Source organism: Gopherus flavomarginatus, chromosome 1 (assembly GCF_025201925.1).
Source record: "Gopherus flavomarginatus isolate rGopFla2 chromosome 1, rGopFla2.mat.asm, whole genome shotgun sequence".
Lineage (NCBI taxonomy): Eukaryota > Metazoa > Chordata > Testudines > Testudinidae > Gopherus > Gopherus flavomarginatus.
The window spans coordinates 133,333,839-133,357,703 of record NC_066617.1 but is presented as its reverse complement, the minus strand read 5'-3'; the positions used below and the strand labels follow the sequence as shown (position 1 = coordinate 133,357,703).

At 39.3% G+C, this 23,865-nt stretch overlaps 3 protein-coding genes across 9 annotated transcripts in view; 1 reads left to right on the top strand and 2 right to left on the bottom strand.

Moving 5' to 3' along the window:
- Positions 1-9,486, top strand: part of KIAA0930 (KIAA0930 ortholog) — a 139,360-nt gene extending 129,874 nt beyond the window's left edge. For 4 of the 5 annotated variants that reach the window (XM_050924938.1, XM_050924925.1, XM_050924947.1 and 1 more), the window contains 2 exons: positions 574-729; positions 4,245-8,023. In XM_050924938.1, the coding sequence (XP_050780895.1) occupies positions 574-729; positions 4,245-4,285 (197 nt within the window). In that variant the 3' untranslated portion in view covers positions 4,286-8,023. Of the gene's footprint in view, positions 1-573; positions 730-4,244; positions 8,024-9,075 lie in introns of those variants that run through there. The other variant, XR_007769627.1, reaches the window with a different exon arrangement.
- The window catches only part of UPK3A (uroplakin 3A), an 897,123-nt gene that overhangs the window by 215,964 nt on the left and 657,294 nt on the right, over positions 1-23,865 (bottom strand). The window lies entirely within an intron of this gene.
- The window catches only part of NUP50 (nucleoporin 50), a 30,223-nt gene continuing 28,381 nt past the window's right edge, over positions 22,024-23,865 (bottom strand). For all 3 annotated transcript variants that reach the window (XM_050924864.1, XM_050924855.1, XM_050924866.1), the window contains exon 8: positions 22,024-22,636. In XM_050924864.1, coding sequence (XP_050780821.1) covers positions 22,434-22,636 — 203 coding nt within the window. In that variant the 3' untranslated portion in view covers positions 22,024-22,433. The remainder of the gene's footprint in view (positions 22,637-23,865) is intronic.

Below are 23,865 nucleotides of genomic sequence, written 5' to 3'. Positions count from 1 at the left end.
AGCCTATTTTTGGAACTGTAGATTGACAATATAAAGAAAGCTGTATGGCAGGGGATCCCGGGCTGTGGTCCATGGAATACTTGATGGAAGGGTGAACTGAACTGGTTCAACACATGATTCTGCCTACCCTGGCTTCCAGGTGTTGATCTTAGTTGAGAGCTAAAAATACATTAATTTTCTAATACTATTTTTCCATATAGGGAATTTCTGTACAGGGATATTTTGTGATCAAGAACATCTCTGTATCCAACATTCTAAAAAAGCCCAAGCTCTACACTGTTGGTGGACCACTAGAGGAGTACCCCGCAGCTAATGGGTCATTCTGTTAGTTCAGGTGGTAATGGTATATGCCGTGCAAGACCCTGCATTCAACTGCTACTAATGACCTCTGCCTGATGAAAGTGTATCAATGCCCTGCATGGAATTCAGTGCTAGATGATTATTTACAACCCCGCCACTACCATCCTATTCGTGATGGGTTCTTTTCAAGATGAAACTGATATCTGAATGTGCCAGGGACATGGTGGATATAAAGCACAATTACTTTAAGGTTATTGTCTTCTACCTTGACAGATCTGCAAAATGCTTCGAATCTAAGGTCACGGTCCTTATCTGGAACAGGACGGTCTCTGGTTGGCTCATGGCTGAAGTTAAACAGAACAGATGAAAACTTTCTACTCTATGCACATTTAACCTATGTCACTTTGCCACTGCATCGAATTTTAACAGGTGAAACCTTTCAGATCTTCCCATAAATACCAGAAATGGTCTAGTCCCCAGGTGACGCACACCTGTGAGTTAGCTAGTGTCTTAGTTTTATAGGAAGCGTAACCCTATCAAATTGATATTTTCTTTGGTTTTTCCCCATATTCATGTCAATTGAATACTGCCCAGTTAGTTGACCTATGTCACAGCCACGACATAGGCTTTCAGTAGTGGGGTTGGACACCCTTCATATATTTTGCTCTTGACAATCTATGTAGAACTCCTAAACACTCTCCTCCCATTGCACTATTTTCAAGGGTTTCAAGGACCATGGAAGTTGATATACAAGGTGATATATGTACACCAGTGCACAGATTTATATCCAGCTAACTCCAATTTGTCTACTAAAGACAGAAATTGTTGATGGGCTGAGGGAAACAACTGGAAGGATCTGCACTAGCGCAATCAATCGAGGAAGCATACAAACCTTTCCATGATAAGGCTGTCAGTCTAGAGTTCCTGTAGGATCCTGGGCTGCTTATGGATGTGGAGAAAGCAGCAGTGATCAAGAGTTCTTGTTTATGTCGGTCTGGAGACTGTGGCACTTCTCTTGAGGCAAACCTAACCATGCCCCTCTCAGTTCCAGATTGGAGCATTGTAATACCCTGTCCATGAAGGTACCCTTTAAGACCACTTAGCAAGTTCAGGCAGGGCAATATTTAGTTGCCCATTTACATAACATTTCACGCTGTAATACAACTGTGCTCCATAGTCTACATGGGCTCAAAGGTATTTTTTTGGGTACAATCAAAGGAGCTGGGTTTGATCTGGGAAGGTATTTGTTACTTGAACCTCCTGTATCTTAGAATTCATCTCTCTCTCTTCATGCTCCAGTCCACCAGTTGAGATCACCTGGGACATGTGAGCTGATAGGTACTAGATTGGTTTGTCTGTGTGCAGAACTTTTACCTAATGAAATCACTTCTTGCAGTTCCAGTAAAACTCCAAATTTATTGCAATTCAAGGAACATTATAAACATTATCTATTTGTTAGGGTCTTCCTGTGAGGTGGCTTGAAGAGGGGGTAGACTTGTAATAGGGGAGCTTTTATGACATATCCAACTAACGCTGAAAGAGAGAACTGACGTGCCTATCATGCCTCCAGTTGCACTATCCTATTATAATAATAGCTTGCAACTATATGCTAGTTTTTATCCAGGGATCTCAAAGCACTTTACAAAGATGCATCAGTATTAGCTCCCTTTTACAGACTGTGAAACTGAGGCAATGGCAAATGCTGTACATAGCAAAGATATATATGGATAGCATTTTGCCCTTTCGTTGAATACAGCCATCAGTGTAATTCAGAATAAAACTACACATCTAAGTTCTAGTCTTATAGTAAGAATTGGCCTTGCACAATTAAAAGTAGACTCTGAAGAATATTTGAGGATACAGATTTATCTTAATGAATAACTATTTATATTATAAAATCACCTCTAGGTTGTTGAGAATATCTTTCTGCTGCATAACTGGAACCTTCACCAAGACCCATCTCTCTTACTATAAGATTCTGGAATAAGTAGAAAGTGTATGGTTTCTTCTGGCATTTAATACTTGTTTATTGGTTGGCATAAATGCCTCCATCCTTAAATATTTGCTGATAGCTCACACACCCTTCTGAGGCTCTGCACAGGAAAACATTTGAAAGGCAAGTATCAGAGGGGTAGCCGTGTTAGTCTGGATCTGTAAAAGCAGCAAAGAATCCTGTGGCACCTTATAGACTAACAGTTCAATCCTGAGCTGATGGTGTCAAATTTGACAAAGACTGTGAATGGCTTGCCAATTACAGAACCAGTTTCTCCCCTCTTGGTTTTCACACCTCAACTGCTAGAACAGGGCCTCATCCTCCCTGATTGAACTGACCTCGTTATCTCTAGCTTGCTTGCTAGCATATATATACCTGCCCCTGGAAATTTCCATTACATGCATCTGAGGAAGTGGGTATTCACCCACGAAAGCTCATGCTCCAAAACGTCTGTTAGTCTATAAGGTGCCACAGGATTCTTTGCTGCTTTTATTTGAAAAGCAGGCTTACAAGAATCTGTGTCTACATCAACCCACAGCTGAACAGAATCTATCTCTATATCTATATATCTGCGGGCGGTCAGCATTTCAGCATTGATGAATCTACCATGTGGGATAGCTCTTTGTGGGAGGATGTTTAGCTGTCTTTGCAGATAATTCCCAGAACGAGTGGCTATAATCACAGCTACAGTGATCAGAGGGGAAAACTGGATAGAAAGATGTACCTGGTTTCATTGTTTACAAGTGTGAGTGGAAGCTAGTGAGAATCTCAAATCCGTAGTAATACCTGATTTTTGCAACTTTGTGTGAACTTATTTGATCTGCCTCCTAATTATGAAATATAAATCAACCCTCTTTTATATCAAATATTAATCATTACTCTTTTTCTGTTGCCTAATTAAGGAGAGACTGGCAGCCCAATTTCTAAATCTTATTAAATATCTCAAGTGCCAATTTAGGGGGAGGGATAGCTCAGTCGTTTGGACATTGGCCTGCTAACACCAGGGTTGGGAGTTCAGTCCTGGAGGGGGGCCATTTAGGGATCCAGGGCAAAAGTCTGTCTGGGAATTGGTCCTGCTTTGAGCAGGGGGTTGAACTAGATGACCTCCTGAGGTCCCTTCCAACCCTGATATTCTGTTATTCTAAATACAGATTTAAGTGTCTGCCTTTCAATGCCCATGTTGAAAACGAGGCCTGACTCTCAAAAGTACTCTTCCAAATTAACATTTTGTTGGATTAGAACACAGCAAAAATGTTCCAAAATCCCTTAGGTTTTGTGTTGTCTGTAACCAAGGCCAGCAGTCAATGTTTGTCTCTGTCTCTGAGTAGGGTGACTAGATGTCACATTTTTATAGTGACAGTCCCGTTTTTTGGGACTTTTTCTTATATAGGTGTCTATTAACCCCCCAACCCCATCCCATTTTTTCACAGTTGCTTTTTGGTCACCCTATCTCTCAGGCTTCAGGAAAACCAGATGTTCCGTTGGTCTGTGAGAACAGAATTCGGGTGCATTTCTCAATGGCAGCAAAAGCTTGTTTTGCTACAGTAATTTCTTAGTGATGGGGCTCCCACCAGTTCTCTTGGAAGACTATTCCACTGTCAAACAATGTTATCTGAAAGGAACCCCATGCAACTGCACCTTTCCTGTCAAAGGACCCCATACCACGATAGAAACTATACATTGGATCAGTTGTCATCTCTCTCTGATGACACACAGCTCTTGTTTACCACTACACTGTTATAATGCAGAACAAGAAATTAATAGGAATTTGGCAGTATACAATGTGACAGTTCTGCTTTTTAATCCTCTTCTGAATTAGTGTGAAAACAATTTGACTAACATGCAATCCATGAGTAGATCACTGGTTCCTCTGACTTGCTGTTTAACAATTATAACTTTTTTGCCAGATATTCTCAATATGATTGTAACTTGTCTTCCCTTGTCTGTTTAGATATTCTGGAAGTGCGGCAGAAACCAATTCTGATGACATAGCAGAGCACTGGGCACTGCCTTGGAATTTTGCTGCCAAGTGCCTATCCATGATGGTTTTCTGTGACAACACTACCATCTAGTGTCAGGAATATAAACCTACACAGAAAAAACGGGAAGTTAAGAATACCAGCCAATTAAAGTGCCTCTCTCTTCCTTCCTCTGCTGTCATACACCGTCTGCACACAATAGTAATACATCTCTTTAAAGTGTTCTGACTAGAGGACTTTCAAAAACAAAACCAGAAGGGGCTGTGTTTAAAAACAAAATCAATGCTTTATGAACAATTTGTTACCGTGTTTACTTTATAACTGAGAAACCAACATGTACAGAATGTGTTGAACTTTATTTTCATTGAGAGAAACAACTTTAGAATTTCATAATGATGTACCAATGAACTTTGTTCATAGACTCTTGTCCATGCCCTCCTTGTTATAATGGCTTTGTGTGCATGTGTTTTGGGATGCAAGGGACAATAGAATATTTTGCTAGTCAGAAGGAGTAAGGAAAGAGATGCAACCAAGGTGTGCTGCTGTTGTGGTATGTGCAGTTGGTCAGGATGAAGCTAAAATAATGCTTTCAATGCTCTTTTTCTTTTGGTGTGTCGTTCCTGAATTCCTAAAACAGCTTTATTCCGTGATGACTGTTTCCCCATTTACCAAAGAACAGTGAAGACTTCCTGCTCTAGAATGGTCTAAGGGAAAGAGCCAACATAAGAAGGGAAGAAAATGCTGCTCTAGAAAATCTGTAGTCCAGTTCCAGTACTGCTGCTATGATGTAGGAGTAAACCCAAGTCTTAATGTACAGAGCAATGGGAGAGCATAACTACACTCCAGTACCAAACACGTTCAGATTATTATTATCCTTCTGCACTCGCAGGACTGCAGCGTAATGAGTTCTCCTCCCAGAGGCTTTTGACTGACTCAGCAATTTCCCTGGATTCTGTGTGTGTTAGTTTCTGTGATGATTCACTGTACTGAGGCACAAAGGGTTTTCTTTAAAGACAAGCTTAAGTATAGTTCTTCTCTGAAAAGTAACTGAAATGACCTCGTGACCTCGTGGGAGGCTTGCGGTTGTGTGCTGTGCTTAGCAGTAATGCATGTTTTTCTAAATAGCAGCCCTGTAAACTTCTCTGGGAATCTGAAAGTTCAATTGGTAAATACTCTGCAACCAGCATTCAGTAAACAATTCTGATGGGGAGCCAGAATATAAAATAGTTCCCTTTCTTAGCACTGCAGAGCCAATGCAGTAACTGGCAGACTCTAAAATACACACAGGAAGGAGATCAGTTGAGAGAGCAGATGCCATTCTTAGTTACTTTTCAGGGCTTGTCTACATGTATAAACAAGCCCTCAGAATATAACCACTCTATGCTCCATGCTGGCATTGCAGTTACCAACATGTCATGTGCTTAAAGCCTAAATCTTTGGTTTTCCCCTTGACCTTTTCCCAAACTGCTTTGTTGTTGTTCTCTCACTAGCATCAGGTGACTTTCAAGTAAAGCTTTACAGCTTCATTTCTGCCCAGAAGCCATGGAAACGGTTCCACTACAGCTTAAAGGTAGACTGTATCTTTATTGCACGCCCAGGATGATGGCTCCATCTGGTAAGATATACTTGTCGGTCTGTTTATAGTTACACTTTAAACCTAAATTAGAATATGCATTATTGGAGCCTAAGGCTGGAAGAAGTCAACTTAATGCAAAGTGATGGTATTTCTAACACTGGCAATGTGAACACACTACAAGAGACTGTAGGCCAATTTCCCATTCACTTTAGGCAAACTGTTTCAGCTCTAAGTAACTTATTAACCAGTAGAGTTTATTTTGTTAGTGCTAACCAATATTACTGCAGATTAGAGACGATCTTAAACATTGTTCCTCTAGTCCCTGTGTCGACAATTAAATCACTTTTGGCAACCGAACAACCTCCAGTCTTTGTCTTGAGCCTCTTAAAATGCCCTAATTCTGCACTTTTCATACTGCTGGGCTAAGCAAGTCAATACAGTTTCCCTTTAACTGTTCATTGCAGTGGTGAAGGAGAGGAGAGAGAATATTTGTACTTCTAGAGGCAATTAGAACATTTGAACCAAATACTCTGAGATTAGTAAATATTCTGAATATGAAAATTTACCCATTTGGAAATGTGACTTAGGTGTCTGAGTACTGTTCTGTCTCCAGCCATTTTTCCCCTCTCCTGCCCCCAGGCTGACGTCAATATCGTAGGATTAAATAGCCTAAATTCTCATGGGCTGGAGGCCCAAACAGTTCATGCTGTGTATATTTTCAGGATAAATGGCAAACACGGCATGATACTAAACTAATCAGGAATGTACGGACAATTCTAGGATCAAGCAGTACAAATTCTATAGCCTTATGCAAGACATACTGTCTTGCTGTATTGTGTCTGGACTGGAGTTTTGCTAATGTCTAGCTTTTAAAGAGCTAGTCTGCCAGTTGTTTGGTATATTTTATACTGTGTTAACTGATCTGCCACAGGCACTCTGAATGAAGAGTCACCTTTTTGACTAGCCGAAATGGGCTGTAACTGCATGAGCTTGGACAACCACAAGAAATACAAATCCATGTGTTTTGAATGTCATTAGTGCTCTGAGGAAATTGCTAGATGTACCAAACTGTAAAATAGCCCTTCTAAAAATCTGAAGTAGAACTCTCTGTACAGCTCTAGTCAGTTGTTTTCTGTCAAGTGAAAAGCTTAAATATTTGTAATGAAACCTAATGCTCCAGAGTAGGAGGATTTGGGTTGTTTTTTTATTAAACCCTAAGAATCAAAACCTACAGTCCTCGCAGGCAGGAGTCCCAGTGGCATTAGCAGGAGGTTGGCTTGAGTGAGGCTGGCAGATTATTTGGACCTTGAGTCTCTTAAAATGCCCTTACTCTGCACTTTCATACTGGACCTTTAGCATATTATTGCACTACACCATATAATGTGAGGTGGGAGCCCCTGATCTTTTTATTTGGAATTTTTCCATGCTGTAGCTCCAAAGCATTAAATCAATGGAGCTGAGGCTCCACTGGAATAAAAAAAACTACCAAGGAATGTACTGAAGTGTTGTTGAGCTCCATAAGTATACCATATAGATGACAAATACGAGTAAACAAGGTTTTGTTTGCCCAGTTACTGTTTTGACTATTGAAGCAGCAGCAATTTTAATGATGTATACTGAAGCTTGACAACTAGAATGGAAGTTCTTGTAGTATGAGAAAGCACTGTGGTTAGCATGAGCCTGGAAAGCTTTGCTGCTCAGGTCAATCTGTTAATCCATTGGTTATTTGTGTTTGATCTGATCACTTTTTCCATTGTGCTGCACAACCACCACCTTTGGAGAGCTGAAATTGGCCATATTCATCATCCTTGGGATAAATATAGAGACAGATGTCAAATACAAGCGTGTAAGAAATCTGTTTAGGTTGAAAAACTTAATACGAGCTTATTACACCTTTAATGTTACCATTTCAAGACATTCTCCGTGATCAATTATATTGTATTAGCAGGGCGGTGATGTGCCTTAAAGACCACAGTGTATGTAAAATTCCATTCAAAGTCTTTACAATTCCCTACAACCACCACAGGATGTCTTCCAAGTCTGTCCAACCTCTTGCATATGTAACATCATTGATAGAGGCCATTCTAGAAATGTATAAGCTTGAGCAGGCTTGGTTCACCTAACTTTGAGAATAGGTTCACTTTCCTTCTCGTTAGATTTACTCAACCATGAGGCAAAGCCACATGAACCAACCTGGGTTTGCATAGTCCCTGTTCAGAACCATAAGTCAGGTCACCTTGCTCACCATAGCAAACCTGGCTTTGAAACGAAAGTAGGAGAACCTCAAGTTTTGCATAGGTTGAAGTGTGATGTGACCTGAATCATGCTGTTATCCACAGCCCTCCATTTGCAGAAAGGATGTGATGGGCTTTTCTAAAAACAGGGATACATTTAGTTTGACTTGCAAGGGGAGATAACATATATTTAATTTCCAAAATATCTTCTTATACCAGCATTCAGTTCTGAAACTTCTAAGACCACAACTGGATCCATGTAGCTACAGCCTTATGTCCACACATGCAAGTGCTTGTAAATCCCCCTTGACATTGCTTTCAGCCAGTCACTGTAAGATTTTGCTTTCCAGCTGAGTGTGTTTTGTCACCTACTTTTTCCAAGTCTCAAATCTTCCTGATAAAAATAGATGTAGGGTAAAACTTTCCAAAGTGCTTAAGTCCCAGCAACAGTCAATGGGACTTCAACGTTCTTAAACGCATGGAACAAAGGTACTTGTGAGAATTCTACTAGTGCTACAGGGACAGCCATCAGAAATGGCGAGTTTAACTGTACTTGGCAGGGCTGGCTATTTCTTATGGACCCACCTTATACGCATTAGCAAATGGTCTTCATGGCCTCCACAGAGTTGTCATCAAAAGCATTGGGAATTGGTTTCTCTGTGATCACAGCCCAGAGTTATCTGGTGCTACCCACTTTGTATTATTAAATGTGACTGAACCAGACTGTGTAGAAAGTGTGTGTTGAAAGTAAGTAGAATAGAACCCATGTAGAAAACCGGCTAAATGAACAAGTTGCCTGTACACCAAACCTTAAATGAAAAAACAGTATTTTACATCAGAATGTAACTGTACAGATGCTTGGTCAGGATAATATAAGACTGCAAGCAGGTTACAGTGTTCAACGTTCTCTGTGTACATATATAAATATATTCTCAGACTAATTTTAACCAACTAACACTTGTTGCATGGTTTTTTTGCCTCATTGATCATCAGCATTGAATGACAGATGATCAACTGAAAATCATGCTGGCACTGCAGCTGAGCCCCTTGAACAAAGAGCAGTGAGAACACCTTTGTGCACCAAAAATAAGACTAATGTTACTTATTGCAACATGAAGAAAATGTTGAACCCTGCACCCAATAAACAAAGACCTCTTCAATGACCATATGTTTTGTTAACTGTATTTTCTTTGTATTGTATCCTATATGTTTGAGGATAGTATGAATTTATATTTCCAGAACATTACAAGTCTTTATATTAAGCAGCAAGTTAGAAATTGATTGGGATGATAATGTGAAACATGTGCGAAGGTCCACCAAATAAGCAATTATCTGAAGATGAGTATCCCATTTACTGTTTACTTTCGTTTGACCTTGAGTAAAAGATTCATCTTGTGTGACTAACAGTGGCTCCTTGTGTGATCACTTTAGTATTTAGGGGGAAATGCAACACATTTTTTTAAAGGTTTTTCATATTTTCAATTAAATACAATAGTAAAAAATCTAGTATCTTTTAAAATTGTGTGTTCCTTGTAATTCTCTGAGTTAATGGCTACATAGATACATAAATGAGTTATCTATTGGAAAGGTTTAAATAGAATGGAATATTGAGACATGACTAACTGGAATTTTCTTTTTCCTGACAAGTTCAGGTACTTTGAAAGTCTGCACATGGTGAGGTATTATTAACATGAAATGATCCCTTGGTTTATCTGAATCAATGTAAAAGATGAGTTGTCCCTTTGGAATTAGTCCACAGCAAGAAGCTAGAGACATTGATTCTTAAGTCCTTATTTAGGCAAAATTGGCATGGAGTTCAGTGTCATCTTTGTTGGGATAAGGAATGCAAGCTTGGGTCTTTACCCCTCATTTTAATTTTATCTCTGAGCATCATTTTAAAGCACCGAGTTAGATTTTAAACACACTTTTTTAAGCACTATGCATTTTTAAAAAAAACATGGTAGCTTCCCCATGTCGAAGAATCAAAATTTTGAAGAGACAAGGCACACCACAATGCAGCCCCTCCAGCCAGTGTGTACTGTATCATACACACTGCATACATATTGCACAGCAATACCTAATAACTTGAGAAGAAATGGAGAATGGTGATCCATTATTCAAATTGAAAATTGGAAGTGAGGGATGAAGGAAAAAGAGAAGGGAAATGGGACACGTTAGGTAAGAATCCCAAGTGAAGTTTGGTGAGAACAGTGGCTTTTTTTTTTTGCAAAACATAGAAAAGGATCACAAGTGGTCAGAAACTTAGTTCTCTGCCTCTCCTGGAAGAACTTATTCTTTCTGTGGAATCACTGAGGGAAAGAGGGAGAAGCGTGTAGAACCTACACACTTATTCCCACTTATAAGGCCCCTAACAAATTATTTAAAAACAATCCATCCCAAGGCTAGCTGACCATCAGCATAAGACTAGAAACCACACAATGGAAATAAGTTTTCCAGCCAACAATGCAAAACAGCCAAGAGAAACACAATCCTCCCTAAAAGCCCTAGCAAAGAACTAGTTTTTGCAACATCCCCCAATGATCAATAGCTGGGGGTTGCTAACAGGGCTTTTATGCCTTTGGCATTGAAATAGCCTCAATCTTTTGAAACAAGGGGATTCCACCTCAGGTGCTTGTGCTGACTTCAGTGTAACATGCAGAAAAAGGCAGCCTTCCATGTCAGGAAGTCCAAAACTGTTTAAGGTATAGGGTTTGACCTATAAAGCTTTAAACTGTTCAGAAGTCACTGGTCAGTCACTGCAGAGCACAGAACACAGGTACTAGATATTCCCTGGGATGGATACCATTTAATAAGAAGGGTAGATGTATTCTGTGCAGGCCTCAGCATCCAAATGGATTAAAAAAACAAAACAAAAAAATCTTCCCTACCTCCTCTCATCACATTGGACCATTGGGTCCATACCGAATTCAAATGAAGCATGCCATGTCCTGGAGTTCCCTGGGCTTTCCCACTTGGCTGCTCACCACCTAGAAAGTAGATTCTTACAAGGAATATACATTTACTTGAATGTTTCTTATTTTGGATTTATTACCTTTATCTTGGGGGAGGGAGTATTACAAAATCTGTAGTTTCAAGTTATCAGGCACGACTAGCTGCTTATGAAAGCTATTGAGCAACTGACATATGACTTGTTTGATGCTGTCACCAAGTAGCATCAGTGGACAGAAGTCACCTCTGGCTTATACCAAAAGAAACAGCATTGTTAAAACAATGTAGCAATAAATCTTGTGCAACAAAGATTCCCTGTGTTGGGAAAGAATTAGTTCAACTTAAGCCAATGGTTTTCAAGCTGTGGTCCACGAACTCCTGTGGGGGAGGAGGGTGCAGACTACATCTGAGATTCCCAGTGGGGTCTACCCTGGGGCAGGAGGAGAGGGAGAAGGGTTGAAAAAACACACTGCCCTAAGCAGGCTCTGGAGCCAAGCAAAGTTATTGGCCAGCTTGTGTCATTTGCAGAGATGCTCCATATATGTTTTGATATTGTATGATTCATAAGTTTCTTGCTTCCTCTTCATAGTTTAAGATTCCCTTGAATTATCTTTCTATTCAGTGATGTAAACAAAGTGGTAACTCACTCCACAGATTCAGAGTGTGTTTCAGGAGAAATGTAGACTATTTTGTAGGAACGGTTACTCTGGGCCAATAAAGACCCCTGATTGGCAGCTGTGGTGGATACCTTGTATGCCAACACTCTGAAAGCAAAGCCTGTTGTGAAGTATGCATAGCCCAAGGCTAACACCACTCAGTGCACTTTGGAAGTGTCCCCACCTGGGGTACATTGCTGAGGTAATAGTTTTACTACTGCGTGAGTCATCTAATCATCTGCAAACAGTTGAAAAGGGAGGCTGAAGGACATAAGGGGGAAGGCAAGAAGAGAGGAGGGGGAGTGACCAGAGAGGCTCAAGATTTCAGAGGTGAGAGCTCTCTTCAGTCCTGCTCTGCATCTGGGTAGTAGGGAAAGTCTTGGGGTGAAAACCTTAGACAGTGGGGGAACAACTGTTTATGAAGCACATTGTAAATAAAGCACATGGTGTTGAACTGGCCTTCGGTGTGGATGAGGACTGTTTGCACTAAGAATCCAAGGCAGGGGAACCCCCACATTTTGACACTTGTCACTCGTTCCACTGTTGTTTGTGCTTCCTAGAACATACCAGGTAAAAAGTTGTGGGGAAAGGTTTGAAGAGACACAGGGAAGAGAAAACTAGGAAGATTCTGGGCCTGCTTCTCCTCTGTGACTCTGACATGAATTGAAAATCAGGTGGTAGCTCTGCCCTAGTTAATAAGCATGGATAAGACTTCGGTAAGGAAAACACAAAGATGAGGACAAGTCTTGCCTCCAGGAGTGCTCAGACCATATCTCTGGTCCCATACAGCCATATCTGGCAACAAGGCATCTGCCTCAATGAGGCAGCAAACACCCCTTAGCTAGAAATGGCTAACAGCAGGCTGTTCTAATGACTTACTGTGAAATTTGCATCTGAAGAAGTGGGTTTTTACCCACAAAAGCTTATGCCCAAATAAATCTGTTGGTTAGTCTTTAGGGTGCCACTGGACTCCTTGGTGTTTTTGTGAAGTTTAGGTGTGGGAGGGAGCAGGGAAGTACTGCTATAGAATTTGGGTTCTCTCACTGCTCATTTAGTATCAGCAGCTCCAGCATGTTCAAAACCAGCAACAGTGGGATTTGTCAAAGTGTAGAACTATTTCTTTAAAAACTGTCTGAATATAAAAAGGAAAAGGAAGGAATCAGAAAGTGTCCTCTGGGCTGCTGGAAAGGTGATTTGTAAGGATCCCCCTCATTAAGAATCATACCTTAAAAATCAGTTTGAACTTTGTTTTGGAAAATAGACAAATATACTTTTAGATCCTGTAGATAATTTTCCCTACCTGTTACAAACAGGTAAGGCACAAACACTTATATGCTAAACAATATTAGGGCTCTTAGCCAGAAACTTCAAACAAACAATCAGGCATCCCTCTAATTAGAAATAAAAGGAGAAACTTAGTAACTGGCACCAAAAAGCTCTTTTTTCCATACTTTATACAATTCAAAACTTCCAATTCCTCAATTTATTAATAGATATGAGCCATGCGAAACTACCTCATTGCACAGAGGATGACATGGTTGCTTTTGATAGGCAAAATTTCTGCAGAGAAAGTTGAAAATGTAATTAAGAATTTAAAATCCAGTAAAGCTCCAGGTTCTAAGAGGTTTTCTGGAGAGCATTACAGAACTGTAAAGCGCGTGCTGGGCCCTATTTTAATTGTATAAAGATACATTGCAGAGGAATGAAATTGCAGATTCTTGGAAAGGAACAGAAATGGCAGTTATTCCTAAAGAAGAAAAAGATCCTACCCATTGTGCATCATACACCCCTAGATCTTTAACTGTGGATGATGTAGACGCTAAAATGTATGCCAAGATATTAGAAAAGAGATTGTGTCCTCTTGCCCACATATATTTAGCTGAACGAGTCTGGTTTCATTGCTGGCAGGTATCTAGCCAATAACAGCAGCAGAATTCTGAATTCTCTCTAATGTTAATTCTAGCAATTCTTTCCATGGGCTGCTTTCATCAGAGAGCGAGGCGGCCTTCCATGGGCTGGAAGGGAAGCACTTCAGATTGTGGTAAGCTTTGGTTTTGAGAATCAGTTTTATAGGGGCATACCAGCCCTCTACTCATCTTCAAGCATCTGCTGTGGTAAGTGGTCATCAATCTCCTCATTTTGTCTAGGGGAAGACAGGTGCCTTTTCACACTTCCCTCCCCCTTCCCCCATTTGGCAATGGAGTCAGCTGCAATAAATGGGAGAAACAGCCCCTTTCTAAAAGGTATTAAAACACTGTCTGGACTAAAACACAAACTAATTTTGTATGACACTGTCATGTTCTATAATTTTTAATGAAGCTTCTGCTCCTGCAAATACAGTTGATGTTGGAATTGGTGCAGGTAGCAGGCTTCAAAATAAACTACAATTGTCAAAAGAAACATTTTTTATTCCTTTCCCCATTAAAACTTATGTAGCAAACATATTTATGAATAAATATTGTGGAGAAAAAAATTTTTTAAGGCAAGTTACCCCTAGTGTGAATAAAATTTGCAGGAATGAAACAAATATGCAATGTTTCAATATACATACATAATTTATTTCTGAAAACTTTCTAATTCTGGACATACAACAAAACTCTCAACTCCTAGGCGCTCTCTTTTTCCACTGAGTCCCAATCTTCTAATCTAATATATGCAGGGGCATAATCACACCAAGTTATAACTCCCAAAATTAGTGGTTTTGGGCCAAATTAGCCAAATTCCTAAAAACAAATCACATCAATCCTGGAATAAGATCCATGAGTTGCAGAATAGTGTATAGTCCCTGACATTGATTCATATCTTGTCAAACATCGACTACTAGATGCTCATTTTCTAAGTGATGCAACAAATTTGCACACGCTCTTCCCACACAGCATGTGTACACTCAATTAACCTAAAGTGGAAGTAAGCATCTCATTGCAATTCCTTCCCCACCCCCTCATAATATCCCCTTCCCGAAAAATCTGATCAGAAAAGCTTGCCATTGACAGAGCATATACATTGGCAAAAGGTGAGGAGTTTACCCTGCTAGGCTCCCCTTACTTAAAATATATCTGACTTTCCACTGAACTCTAAGACTCCATTGCTCCTTATTTAATAGCCCAAGGAAGTATAGAGTATTTAAAAAAAAAAAAAAGACATCCTGAACACAACGCCCCTCACTCTAGCTCACCGTTCCTGTTGGAGTTCAAGGTGGCCCATCTGAGTTTAAGTAGCCGGGCTTTCCCCTGGCTTATCAGGGTCCTGCAGTAGCTTCCTTTTACTTGATCTGGCAAAAATGACTGAAGACCCCAAATAAATCAGCTCCTGCCCTTTACAACAGTTCAGTCCTTGTCAGCTGGCTCCTGGATCAGCCTCAACAGGTGATCAGTCCCCCAGCTGGTGCCATCTTTCCCATGCAACTTCTTCCCTGAAAAAGCAGTTCTTCTGGGTGGAAGCTGGTGGACTGTTACAGTGTTTGTATGTGAACAAAAGACCATCCTGATTTAATTACCCTCCTGGCAGCCCTGTATTACTCCCCATTGGAATTTTAGTCCAATGTGGACCATCTGTCTCGTACTGGGAGAAGTTCACAGTTCCAGCATGCTGCTCTGCCTTATCTCCACAGCAATCAGCTTCAAATTTGACCAAGTACAGCCCCTCCCAATACAGCTATGCCCTGCTCAAGGTGATCTACAAAAGGAAACAGTTCGGATGTGTCCTTCCCAGGCTAAGGAAAGTTCACCCTTTTCCCCCCTCAAATGTTTTTCAGAACATTTTACTTTTGAAACTAGACACCCAAGTCACTCTTCCCTTGGTTTGCTGCAAGGCAGGAAACTTCAGCAGAAAGGACTTTTCCCATCTCAAAGTTAAATAGCTGTCAGGAAAATATTTTTAGCAGAATAAAAGCCACTTCCTTCATCTAGTTTTCACCTGCATGGTTTGAGCTATTAAATTTCAAGCTAAATGATTACAGTTGGGCAAGATAATCAACTGAAGACACGATGTATTAGGCAACCTTAATTATAGACCATATTACCAGTTCCATCTACTTTGTGATGACAAGTATTTACTTTACCATTTTTACTTATTACTAGTATGTTAAATCTGGACAACCAAAAGAAGGGAGAGAAGAGGCACACTTGGCAAATATCTTTGCCTGCATTATAATTCTCCCACCCCCGCAGCTATTCAGTATAAGGCTGCTGGAGGTGGAGTTATAGTTTCTGGCTTTGCTAGTAAAAGCTCCTGTTGAGACCTGGATTAGCACAGCTGTAATTCCTGGTTTTTGTGAAAACTTTCCCATTTTCTCTTGGCCTGGCTTTGTTCTAAAGATCAAATTCAACTTTGGTGCAAACAGGTAAAATTCCCTTGTAGTTAGTTGTTATCCCTACTTGCACCAGAGCAGAATCTGCCCTTCAAGCAGCTGTCACTTCCCCACTGGAACTATTTGGCATTGCAGTCATAACTAAAAGCGCACAGAGTCAAACATAAAAAAGGGTTGTTACATCTCCCATTTTATTCACATTTTCCATTGAATTTGTACATTTTCTCAGAATGTATTAGAAATAACATGTAAGAAGTTACATGACAAATCTATTATTCAATAAAAGATCAGTTCCTATGCAAAAACGTGAGCTTTTTTAGGTCTATTTTGACAATATCGAAGAGTGAATTGTTACATTACTCAATTCAGTAGCCTTTAATTGATTACTAATTCATGACATTTGAAGTTGTTTAATTTTGCTTGCACATGTACCAGCCACAAAATTTAACAAATGCAAATAACTTAAGGCATCAGAAAAGTCTTGAGACATTTGAGAAGTCATGGTGCTGCAAAATGAACTAAATCAGGTAGCATTCTTAACATACATTACCTGTTATGCTTAATTACATATTCATTTTAAAGATACATCACTGTAGATTTGTTTAACTAGAATCTTGCTAGATTGCCATCAACAAGAGAGGAGTATGGGGCAAAAGCATGTACTCAATGACCCACTTCTTTGCTCTGAAAGCAAGTAGTTACACATACAGACTAAAAGATTGCAAGAGGAAGTTATAGGATTCACAGCATAAAGGGTTTTGTGAAAACAGTGGTTTTAATCTTGTTCTTTTTTTGGGGGGGTGGGGGTGGGGGGGGAATTATATCCAGAAAGCCAGAGCTCCAAAAGAGCAACAACCCTCAAACCTGTAAAGATTTGAAAAAATAAAGTCTACAGCTGTAACAATGAAACAGATCATTTGTAATTCTGATTGGGAAGAACTCCCTTGCACAAATGTGCAACAAATAGCTGGTACTTAATGTCACAACATTGAATCAAAGAAGGGTGAGACTAGAAGGGACCTGAATAGGTCATCTAGCCCCATTCACTCTGCTCAAGGCAGGAGTATGTAATAACTAGTCCATTCCTAACAAGTGTGCTAACCTGTTCTTCAATGACAAAGATGGCAGAACCTCCCAAAGCAATTTGTTCCAGTGCTTAACTACCCAACAGTTAGGAAGATTTTCCTAATGTCTAACCTAAATCTCCCTTGTTCCCATGTATGTCCATTGCTTCTTATCCCATCCTCAGAGGTTAACAAGAACAATGTTTCCACTCTTCTCCTTGTAATCACCTTTTATGCATTTGAAAACTCATGTCTTTACTCAGTCTTCTCTCTCCACAAACCCATTTTTTCCCCCCATCTTTCCTTGTAGGTCATGTTTTCTAGTCCTTTAATCATTTTTGTTGATCTGCAGTGGACTTTCTATTGTCCACATCTTTCCTGCAATGTGGCACCCAGAACTGGCCACAATAGGCCAGTTGAGGCCTTATCAGCACAGAGTAAAGTGGAATAATTACTACTTGTCTCTCTTACAAAACTGGTGCTGATACATAGCAGAATGTTAATTTTTTTTTTTTTTTTTGGCAACAGCATTACTCTGACTCAGCTTGTGTTCTTCTGTAAACCTCAGATCCCTTCCCGCAATACTCCTTCCTAGTCATTTCTCATTTTGTACATGTGCAACTGACTGTTCCTTCCAAAGTGGAATACTTTGCATTTTTTATCAAATTGTATCCTTTTTACTTCAGACCATTTCTCCAGATCATTTTGAATTTTAATCCTATCCTCCAAAACACTTGCAACCACTCCCATCTTGGTATTGTCCACAAATTTTATAAGCACACTCTCCATACCATTATCTAAAACTTGTATCATATTGAACAGAATCTGACCGAGGACTGATCCCCTGCAGAGCCCCACACATTATGCCCTTCCAGCTTTAAGGTGAAACTCTGATAACTACTCTCCGGAACGGTTTTCCATCCAGTTATGCATCCACCTTATAGTAGCTGCACATAGGCTATACTCCCCTAGTGTGAGGTCAGGCAAGACAGTATCAGAAGCCTTATTAAAGTCAAGATATATACCATATCTACTACTTCCCCCTCTTCCCCACCATATGTTACCCTGTCAAAGCAAGCTGTTAGTGGTTTGACATGATTTGTTCTTGACAAATTCATGCTAACGGTTACTTATGACCTTATCTTCTAGGTGATTGCAAACTGATTTGCTCCCTTATCTTTCTGTGTACTGAAGTGAAGCTGACTGGTCTGTAATCCCCCAGGTTGTCCTTATCCCCCTTTTTATAGATTGGCACTATATTTGCCCTCTTTCAGTCTTCTGGAATCTCTTCCCATCGTCCATGAGTTTTTGAAGATAATCACTAATGGCTGAGATCTTCTCAGTCAGCTCCTTGAGTATTCTAGAATGTATTTCATCAGGCCCTGCTGACTTGAACACATCTGACCTCTTCGTTCCATTGTAGCCTCAGATCCTACCTCATTTCCACCAGCATTTGCTATGTTAGATGTTCAATTGCGACTAACCTTTTCGGTGAAAACAAAGGCATTTAACACTTCTCTTACCACATTTTCTGTTATTGCCTTTCCCCTCTCATTGAGAAACAAGTCTGCTCTGTCCTTGGTCTTCCTCTTGCTTCTAATGTATTGTAGAATGTTTTCTCGTTACCCTTTATATCTTGAGCTAGTTTAATCTCATTTTGTGCCTTGGCTTTTCTAATTTTGTCCCTACATGGCTTTTGGGTTATTTTATGGTTATCCTTCATAACTTGACTCAGTTTCCACTTTTTGTAGGACACTGAGTTTCAGATCATTGAAGATCTCCTGGTTAAGCTAGCAAGCATGGTCTCTTACCATACTTTCTATGCAGTGGAATAATATGCACTTGTGCCCTTAATAGTAGTTTTTCAGAGAACTCTCTTGAACTGTTTTTCCTCTTGGACTTATTTCCTATGGCATCTTACCTACAAATTCCCTGAGTTTCCTGAAGTTTGCCTTCTTGAAATCCATTATCTTTATTTTGCTGTTTTCCCTTCTGTTCATTAGAATCTCAAACTCTATCCATGATCACTTTGACCCAAGCTACCTTCCACTTCCAAGTTCTCAACCAGTTCCTATTTATCAAAAATCAACTCTAGAAGTCTCTCCTAGTTGCTTTCTCAACCTTCTGAAACAAGACTGTGTCCACTGCATTCCAAGAACTTGTTGGATAATCTGTGCCCAGCTGTATTATTTTCCCAACAGACATTTGGGAAGTCCACCATCAAAAAGCCTTATCCACCTTCTTCCTTGTTAGGAAGTCTATAGTAGACCCCTACCACGACATCACTCTTGGTTGGTTTTTTTAACCTCTTTTATCCTTACCCAGACATTTTCAACAAGTCTTTTCTATTTCCATCTCAACCTCAAGGGTATACATCTTTGATATATAAGGCAACAACCTCCTCCCTTTCCCCCCTACTTGTCCTTCCTGAGCAAGCTGTACCCTTTTTATACTAAATATTCCAGTAATGTGTATTATTCCAGCAAGTCTGTGATGCCAACTATATCACAGTTGTGATTATTCACTCGTAATTCTAGTTCTTCCTGTTTATTCCCTATACTTCTGGAAAGAAGACAGCCATGCTCTATCTACAAGGCAAGATACAAACATTTATTGAATTAGAATTCTAAATAAGACAGACAATCTTTTATAATTAAGTAGCATATGACAGACACCCTAATGGTAATTTTCTAACAAACTATTTTTATATTTGCTTTAATAAGTTTTTAGAGCTTAATTTCTATTTAAATTTTCATGCAAACAAACAATAAAATCCCCAGATTTTGACATCTGTAGACTAATCCTAGAATCTACTTTTTAGGTTTCTCGCTCCGAAAGTGCCCTATGAACTACAAAAATCAAACCATAGTGCCAAAACATTTGTTTTTATAACTCTGGGAGCAAAATAAATTTGTGCTGTACAATTGAACACAGGTAAAAAAGTAAATATTTAAGTTCTCCCCATCAGACAATTCAAATAACTGAAGTCAAGATACATAGAACTTTTAATTAGACAGATCAATTTTACACCGGTCAAATCTCTATCACTTTTCCCTGTTTAATTTTGTTTTAAAGTGTTAACAGCAAAGATCTGTTGTAATAAAAACTGTAGGATTACGATCTTAAATGAAAAACACTGTTTTTAATATTAAACCTAAGACATTTCATACATATACTTTTCTTTTTAAGGGAGACTTATAGGGTAACCTAATGTAAAGATGTGAGTGAGTATACACTTACCTGTTCCCATCTCTCTCACGTGATTCTCCATGCCATTTACTAATACCAATACATGCTTAGTTAAAGAATAAACACCTCCTTTACTCATTGTTTCCCAAACTACAATAGAAAATGTGTGCATTTGCCAGCTCGGGCATTGTGGGGTACAAAGTTTCCAGCATATTAGATTTTCATTAAGTAGCATCTGTCCCATTCTCCTTCCTGTCCTCAACACCCACCCTCAAACATACGGTCACAATTTAAACAATGTTTTAAACAACTCTTGTAATCACAGTTACAGCAGGACCATTCATTGGCCTCTTCTACTTAGCCTTCCCGGCTTCAAGAGCAAGCCAAAACATGCACATACAGAAGTCCCAGATTTCACTCATTTCAAAGGCAAATATCACTAAGGATGGCTGTGCAAGGGGCACATGGAAAGTTAGTTACATTTGCCTCTCCTAATGAATTTCTGTGCAGCTTGTTTATTGGTCCATATTGCAATTGATGGAAAGCACATTACTACACATCTTTGCAGATGAGGAAGTAAAAAAGTACAAAGCACAATACCTCTAACTGTCTAATACACAATTGCTCTTAAAGTGTGAGGTGCATAATGAGTGATCTGCTCATCACAAAAGATTATTCCCCTCCATGTGCAGTGACTGGCAGCCTACAAAACAATTTCTTCACTGAAATTTATTTATTAAGATACTGTTTTCTAAAAACAAATGCAAAATTATTTCAGCCCTTGGCCCTTCAACCTGAGCCTGTAAAAACTTGTACACATTATGATTTTCATTCACAGAATTAACATGCAAACATTTAAGTTCTGACTTCTGAGCTATGTACCAGCATGACATTCGAAAAAATTGAGGAAACTAACCACACACACACACTTTAGTGGCTAAATACAAAACCAAATGCAAAAAAGGGACCAATTTACATTTAAAATGGGTATGTCTATACAGCATCCGAGCTTCCTTCCAGGTTAACACTAAATACTTTACTCACACTTTAAGATGTTTCAGTAGTCCAAAAGATAGAACACTGCAGCCAGCCCTACTGCTATATTTGATGCCAGCAAGTAGTATTCTGCTGCTGTATCACATCACAAAGACAAATATTTAATAGTATAGTACCCAAGTTTACACACAGACTCTTGGCCATGTCAGGAGACATTTACAGCACAAAGATATTTTTTAAAACTTAATTTGATGCTCATGAGACACGTTTAGTACATTTTATTAACAGACAGGGCATGTATCTACCTTGCCCAGTTTCCTCCACCAAACTGCTTCTGCTGTTGATGTGTCTCAACCATAACCTGGAAAGAGTAGGGAAGAATACTTCTAGGAGAGAAAGTATTGGAGTCTCCTCCCTTGGCCTCTAGCTCTGTCAACAAGAATACCAATTATAGGGCCAGTCTGGTTGTGGGTTGAGAGCTAATAGTCTTCCAGTTGTCAGTGGATACTATTGCACACCATTAGCTTGCTGCAGCAGTAAGCACAACAAAACTGAATTGTTTGCAGCAGAGCAACATTAAAGTCAACAGGAATAATGCAAGCAAATCATTTGCTTTGAGGAACCACAGATGCAGTCTCTGAATCTCAACAGTACATCAAATTTCTTAAGTTGAAAAGAATCTACAGAAGCATTGTTATTCAGATACATGATTATTCAGGTGACAGTTCGAAAGATTAGATCCCTTACCAGAAGCTAGCAGACACTTTTTTTTAAAAAAAATACAAAATCAATCTATTCAGTCTAGAAATAGTTTCAAGAGTTAAACAATTTAGCCGCCTCCTTTTTCAAAAAAAGGAGCTTGCTGCACTTCACCTTAAAGCCTGTGAAAAACATGTGGTACAACATTTTGTATTTGATTTCAGTCCATCCAGCAATCACTTTAATTTAAATGTACAAATTTTATCCAAATATGGTTCAAACATTAGATATTCAAAAAAAAGGAGGGAGGACAGATGGACTCTTGTGTTCAGTTAAAGCTTTTATTAGCCATTTTTGCTTTTCCTCACAAAAGCTTTTCAGAATTCTTGTAACAGTTCTTAGAATGTCAGAGTAGAGAGTTAAGCAGTTAAAAAAAAAGAGCAGCAGCAGTTTAGCAGTAATTTCTCAGAGCATTTGACTGCAATATTTTTAGGCCTCCTTTTTCTCCAGTAAAATTTTGTGCAACTCATCTGCATCCTCACTTGTTTTCACTCTTATTAACATAGTGACAGGGACAGCGGAATTCTTCTCATCAATTGGTGGATTGGGAACACAGACTATAAGAACGTTGTTTTTTCCTGTTCTTGTGCATGGCATCTTGGGCGGAACCAACACATTCAATAGTATGTTACCTGCATTTGTAAGAAAAGAACATATTAGGTTAAACAAATTATTGGTACTATAAGAAAATGTACATATTAGTAAGCTTACAGAGGAGGAATTTAAGCTTTAGTATGGAATGAGGGATACTCCCTTCCCCCATTTATATTCAAGGGATTCTCCCACCAGTAAGGGTTGTAGGTATGCTTTTATTTTAGGATTCCTTGGGGAAGCAACAGCAAATTGGTATGGTCCATTTCATTCTGATTATCCATTTGTGTGCAGGTGGCAAAGCTTGCAGATGTGATCTACTACAGCTGCTGGAGATGCTCTTGTTGGGAGGAGACAAAGGAATTTTGTTTCCCAAATAATATCTATTCCTCTGCTATTTCTAAAATGATGCTTCACTAGTGACCCAGAAGAGATGAAATTCATGGGTACTTCATCAGATTCACTCTGCCACTGCCAGAAAGGCCTCAAGTGGAAGTACTGGCTAACTGACAGTATTAGACAAGTTTAGGTCCAAGGTTAGGCCTCTGTTCTTCTGCCAGTAGAGACTGGGGTGTGTTGATCTTTGTTTTATAAAATATTTGGCTTACCAACAGAGCATCCACAAAGCACCAGGGGCCTACATCCGACCTCTTATCCAGAGGTAAAATGTCAGTGATTTGTAGTTCACAGGAAGGAAAGAAATGTGAAACCTTCCATACAAAAAAGTGAGAGAACAGCAAAAATAAGAGAAGCTGGAGGAACAGTATTAGGGTGAAGAGCACATGTGGGATTTTGTTTTTAGGAGGAGGATGTCCCCCTATGACCAATTTAAACCTCAGCTAAATGAGGAAACGCAACACGAACCGAAATCTGAGTGTCCACATTACATCTATATAAACTAAATACGTAGCAACTACCATTCCAAGACATCAAGCAGAGTCCTTAAGCAGTAGAAAAAAATGCACTAAACATACAGGAGCTGTTAATATAGGACTGGACATGTTGTAGAATATAATTTTTTATGGTTACCACTGTTCATTCATACAACATATGATGGAAATAGAGTATCACTGTTATTTATAACTCAGGTGTAAGTTAACATATTAAACTACTAAGCGATTTTTAAAAAAATCACATTCAAAGTTAGTGCTGTATTAGAATAGTTTCAAATTTAAACTCAGCAATATGCATAAACAAAAAGTTTTCATAAACCTAGGAAATAATTCACAAAACTACAGTAGTATTGGGGGAGGGGAGGAATTCAGTCTTC